This window comes from Copadichromis virginalis, linkage group LG3 (assembly GCF_057382275.1).
Source record: "Copadichromis virginalis isolate Kocher_CV1m ecotype Utaka linkage group LG3, C_Virginalis_male_GT1.1, whole genome shotgun sequence".
NCBI lineage: Eukaryota > Metazoa > Chordata > Actinopteri > Cichliformes > Cichlidae > Copadichromis > Copadichromis virginalis.
Window position 1 is genome coordinate 25,165,788 of NC_140620.1, and position 5,090 is coordinate 25,170,877.

Consider the following 5,090-nt stretch of genomic DNA (forward strand, 5'->3'; position numbering starts at 1 on the left):
TTGGAGAAATCAAAGGCTGACTACTCTAAAAGTGTCAGGGTTGCAGGATTAAGAAGGTTTGATTGAAATGACCTGGATGTATCTGTAGTATTGCCTTCATGAAATGAACAGAGTAGGAGGAGGTAGGACCGGACTCTCGTGTGAGTGCAGCAGATTTTAGGTTTATTCTTGGGGGATGTTTTTTTTTAACCGCGACCAAGAGAAAGGAATTCTACACACGGTGAAAGTGACATTGTAGCAACAGGATGTAAAATGTCATTTCTTTTTTTTATTTACATCAAAACATGCTGACCTTTGTGGCTCCTCCAGAGGCAGAGCAGCATCAGCAAAATCAGCATGAGGCAGACACCCACCACAGGAAGAATCACTCGGGGGGAAGAATCAGACGACGAGTCAGGACTCCCTGCTTCAAAACAAAAATACCACACATTGGCCTAAATGCAGACCCACAGGCCTTTGTATAAACGTCCAGCAGGGTTTTTTGTGCTAAACTTGGCTGACAGCACACAGGATCTACCCTTCAGGTAGGACATCAAACAAGTGCACTTCTCATGACGCTGTAACAGTCCTTTAAAGTAAACAGTTTCTTTAGAAAAAACACTCAAGTGGTTGGTGGTTGATACAAATCCATCATTTGAACTCAGTCAGCAGTTTTCTTAAAGATTGCTGACTGACAATTTTTTATAAAGACAAACATAAAAAGGGGATTCGGGTCTTTAAAACTTGTGCATATTTTGGAACTGAATGAACAGTTGAAGAAGGAAAAGTCCTTCCTTTACACTTTTTAACCAAACTAAACTAATGTTGTGTGGGTAAGGTGTCTGGATGTACTTATGCTCAGATTTGATCAATACTTACTGGGTAAAATTGGAAAAATAACCATATTTTGGTGGTTGCACAAAAATGCATAATAGCATAGAAGCACAAAAGTAGAACTTTGTCATGTAAAACAACCATATCTGGATTCTAGTATGAATCCATCGTGCTCACAGTAAGATGTTATTACTCTTTATGTTTTCTGCTCACCTGCAGAAACAACCACCAGTGAGCTGTCTGGTGATTGTCCAACTCCAGTGATGTTACACTTGTAGAGTCCTTCATGTGATTTGGAAACTCTGTGGATGGTCATGTTTCCTGTAGAGCTGCTCCCAATGAGATCATCATTTTTATAGAAAGTAGAAGTGAAATTGGAGGATGAGCCTGCCTTGTGTCTACAGTGCAGAGTTACAGTGTCTCCCTCCGTCACAGGATGGACAGGACCTTCCAGGATCACAGAACCAGCTGAAACATAAAACGTTTAGTTCAGACTCCCCTTGCAGCATCGAGTTATGTTTCTGATGCAATTCTATTTAAAAGCTTTTCTTTTGTTTAGTGTCATTTTAAAATTTTGCTTTGTTTTTAGCCGAGACTGAAGTGGTTATCTGCTTGCTGGCAGGATGTTTGCTGGCAGATAACAGGACTTTCATTCGAACAAATAACTGGAGTCAGTTGAAGCCTGTGTAGAATAGTTCATGAGTTAAATCAAATTTGTATGATTACAGTGTGATATGATCAAACTTCAGATGGTGAATGTTGCGGGTTTTTTGGTGAATTAAACCATCCTGTTTACTTTTTGCAGACCAACACTGCTTACTTGGCATAAAAAGAGCTGCTTCTTCATGATATGTTCATGTTATCTGTAAACGTGTAGAAGCTTTTCAGGTACTTTGAGTCACTACTGGCTGCAACTCATGATTTGTTGATCAAAGCTCACCTGCCACAGTGATGTTGACAGCATTGGAGCACTGTCCTGCTGCAGACTCACACCAGTAAACTCCAGTGTCTGCTGGATAAAGATCACTGATGTCACAGTGAGATTCACCTATTCCATTTGAGGATGAGGGACATGTTGTGTTTGTGTTAAAGGACGTGCTCCTCTTAAAATGGAGCACTGTAACAAAAAATAATTTCCCCCAGGGATCAATAAAGTATTCTGATTCTGATTCTGATTAACTCTCCACTCTGAAGAGTTTTCCTGCCCCCCACAGCTTATGGAGACGGACTCATACTGGAAGAACTGGGATCTGTTAGGAATGATTCTGAGTGAAGCTGCAAAACAAAAAGAGAAATGATGGCAAACGTAAGTTTATGTTGTTAATGCGCTTGAAGAAAGGAGCGACCGTGAAAGCTGGGCGATGCATAGACGCCTGCTTTAGATGCTGTTTCACTACGGATGTTATTTGGATTAAAATGTGTCTGTTTAGCATGTGGCTGTAATGAAACCCCGGCCTAAGGCAGAATGGCTACCTGTTTACAATGTGATGCGGTTAGCGGCTGCAGCGAGCTACAGTAGCAAACGTAGACTGGATGCAATCGAAGCTTCATGTGCCACCCACGATCTCAGATAGAGGAGCAACACATCACACTAAATGCCGTTAGTGGGAACACACAATAGCAAAGACAGACTGCCCTTAACCTTTAACAATGAAATTCTGACTTTTGATTTTTATTAGTTGTGAGTTTTTTACATTTTGTCCCAAAAGAAACAACAACAACAAATGAAATTAAATGTGGGAAAAAAATAGATAACAGAAATTTTGAAAAAAGGAAATTAAAGGAAATTAAACTTGACCAAAACAAAGAAACCAACAAAATGATATTATGTGCTTAAAAAATAACTTTAAAATTTAGAAAAATACACGTGAAATGTTTTTAAACTTAAGCTTTTTTGGACAAATTTGCCATGGCAACCAGCCTAAATAGGCTTTGACATGCAGGTTTACTGAGATTATTTGTGTGCATGACTGTGACTCGCCTGCATTCAAAAATCACAGTTTTGTATTATAATTGTTTTTCTGAACTTTAAAATTTTTGACCCTGACAAATACTTACCCACACAACCTTTGAAATAATAATACTTAATGTGATCAAATCTAAACTGAGACAAGCAATCAGCTCCGAAACTAAAATGAGCAGTCAAGAAAAACCTAAACACACAAATTAAAATACACTTTGTAATTCTGGCAATTACTTAGTAGTTACATGCAGTAAGTTACTGAGCTTTTACTAAACAATACAACAATCATTTGCTGTTACTTATAGCAACCTTGTAATTACATGGCAGCTTCAAGACAACAATGAGTGCATCTTTAATTGATAAATTCTGGTTGCAACAATAAGATAACTGAAAATCTATGATATGCAGAGTAACATTTATGAGCCATTGAAAAATATAATGTATAATATAACATGTAATATACATATCATAAAACATATATAACACATACATATAGATTCTGCTCATAAAGAAGAAGACAGTTAGTGCTTTTGCACTAAATGAGAGCGCTCCAACACACTTTTACTCACCAATAACAGCACACAGTGTTGCTATCTCCATGCTGCTGGCGCACTGACAGACAGGCTGATAAACCTGGGGGGTGCCGCATGCTTTCTACTTTTTGTTAGCGTCACAGTGACCACAGCTTCCTGCCGTAATCATCTCCTGTTCTAAATGTGTTAAAAACTTGTTTGTGCAGGATGTGTCTTTTTCTGACACCTCAAATGTCAAAGTGTGTGTAAATATGTGAACGTGGTCCTGTTTTGCTTTGTTGTGTGTTTGTTCTGTCCTGCCTTTACTCTTTGAACATGGTTTGAATAAATATGTGCCAAACGCATCTGGTCACGTGATAACCAAGATCACAGATCACAGATCACAGATCACATCCAAATGTGATCTGTGAAGAAAACTGAAGGGAAGTGATTTTTGAAATTTTCTTTAATGGATAAAAATCAACTGGACCATAAATGTTTTTTTATTTTTGTTTGTTTTTTGTTGGATAATTGTTCATTTTTGATTGAATTTAGTGTCAAGAGCCATTTCAGATGGAAACCCACACAGATGTGCAAGGATTAAACACACGCAGCAACAGATCATAGAAAGTGAACAGTGGGACATATATAATATATATAAACACCAAGGACTAATTAGGGAATGACTGGAGGTGAATGAGATACAAGTTAGAATAATTACACACAGATCAAAATCAGGAGCAGAAGATCATAAGGAACGAGGAAAAACTAATGTAAGACATGAAAGAAGACTAACCTCTTAAGTGGAACAGGAAATAAACATCTAACACTGGAGAAGACCTCATGGTAAAAGTACTTAGTCACAGAGGGAACTAAAAACACTAGAAGTAACAGTGAATTCAAACAGGATAAAACAAAAAACAGACCGGAATTCAAAAGTTTAAACATGTAAAAGTTCAGAGGCCCTGACTGCTGATGCTTCAAAAAGCAGCGGGATGTCGGGGCGGAGCAGAGAAGCAGGCTCTGTGCTTATCTCGTGCTAAGGCTGCACAGCAACAGATGCTGAGTCGGCACCAAAGGGCTCGGGAACAGCAGGCCTCCACACGTTCAGAGCCAGGCTAAGATGGTGGAGAGGTTGTGGCATGCCGGCAGTGGGCAAGGAGAGATGACGGCCTATGTCATGAACTGGGGAGATGGGCTAAAAGGAGGTCGACTCAGAGTCAGGAAGTGAAGATGCTGGCTCTTCTTCTTTTTGGCTATCCCCGCCATCGTCCTCTGTCACACTGTGTGTCCTTCTTCACAGCATCCATGAATCTTCTCTATCCACTATCACTCCTCTGCACCCAAACTCCATTTAAAACTAATCAGGAACAAGAATTAAAATAATAAACCTGAAACTAAAGTTCAATGTTACACAAATTTGCGACAGAGAATCGAAAAAGCCTGAAACTCAAATGCAACACAAAAACCCTCAAACCACGATGCAAATATGTGAAAATGAGTCTTTGTCTCCTGATCGTAGACTGCGGGCTGTAATCAGTGATCGACGCACTGTGTCAGGTTCAGACTGATGTTGTCTCTTTCAAGAGTGCAGCTGCACATTTTTATCACTTCATCACAGGAGCTGTGCCATTATTTGCTAACTCAGCACTGCTTCAGAGCTGCTTGCACATCAAAACTATCAGGATGTCACAGTTGCCAGCATGGCTGCAGTTCACCAAAGGTGCTGGTATTCTGCTGAAAGCACTTTCAGTAGAACAGCTCACCTCACCTGGCAGCTCACCTTCATAGACATGTCTGAT

The 5,090-nt window shown here is 39.6% G+C and overlaps 1 protein-coding gene across 1 annotated transcript; it reads right to left on the bottom strand.

Moving 5' to 3' along the window:
• Window positions 1–272: 272 nt before the first annotated feature.
• On the bottom strand, window positions 273–3,388 carry LOC146713623 (sialoadhesin-like). The gene is made up of 5 exons (XM_085438767.1): window positions 3,346–3,388; window positions 1,993–2,088; window positions 1,754–1,921; window positions 1,027–1,281; window positions 273–406 (listed from the first exon to the last, which is right to left on the bottom strand). Exons 1-5 carry the CDS (start codon window positions 3,374–3,376, stop codon window positions 273–275), a joined length of 684 nt encoding a protein of 227 aa, XP_085294893.1. The 5' UTR covers window positions 3,377–3,388.
• Window positions 3,389–5,090: the final 1,702 nt, after the last annotated feature.

Coding starts and splice junctions, on each gene's coding strand:
- LOC146713623 (XM_085438767.1), bottom strand. CDS start 3,376: ATGGAGATAGCAACACTGTGTGCTGTTATTG. Junction 2,089..3,345: donor AACACTGTGTGCTGTTATTG/GTGAGTAAAAGT, acceptor TTTGTTTTGCAG/CTTCACTCAGAATCATTCCT. Junction 407..1,026: donor ACTGGTGGTTGTTTCTGCAG/GTGAGCAGAAAA, acceptor TTTGTTTTGAAG/CAGGGAGTCCTGACTCGTCG.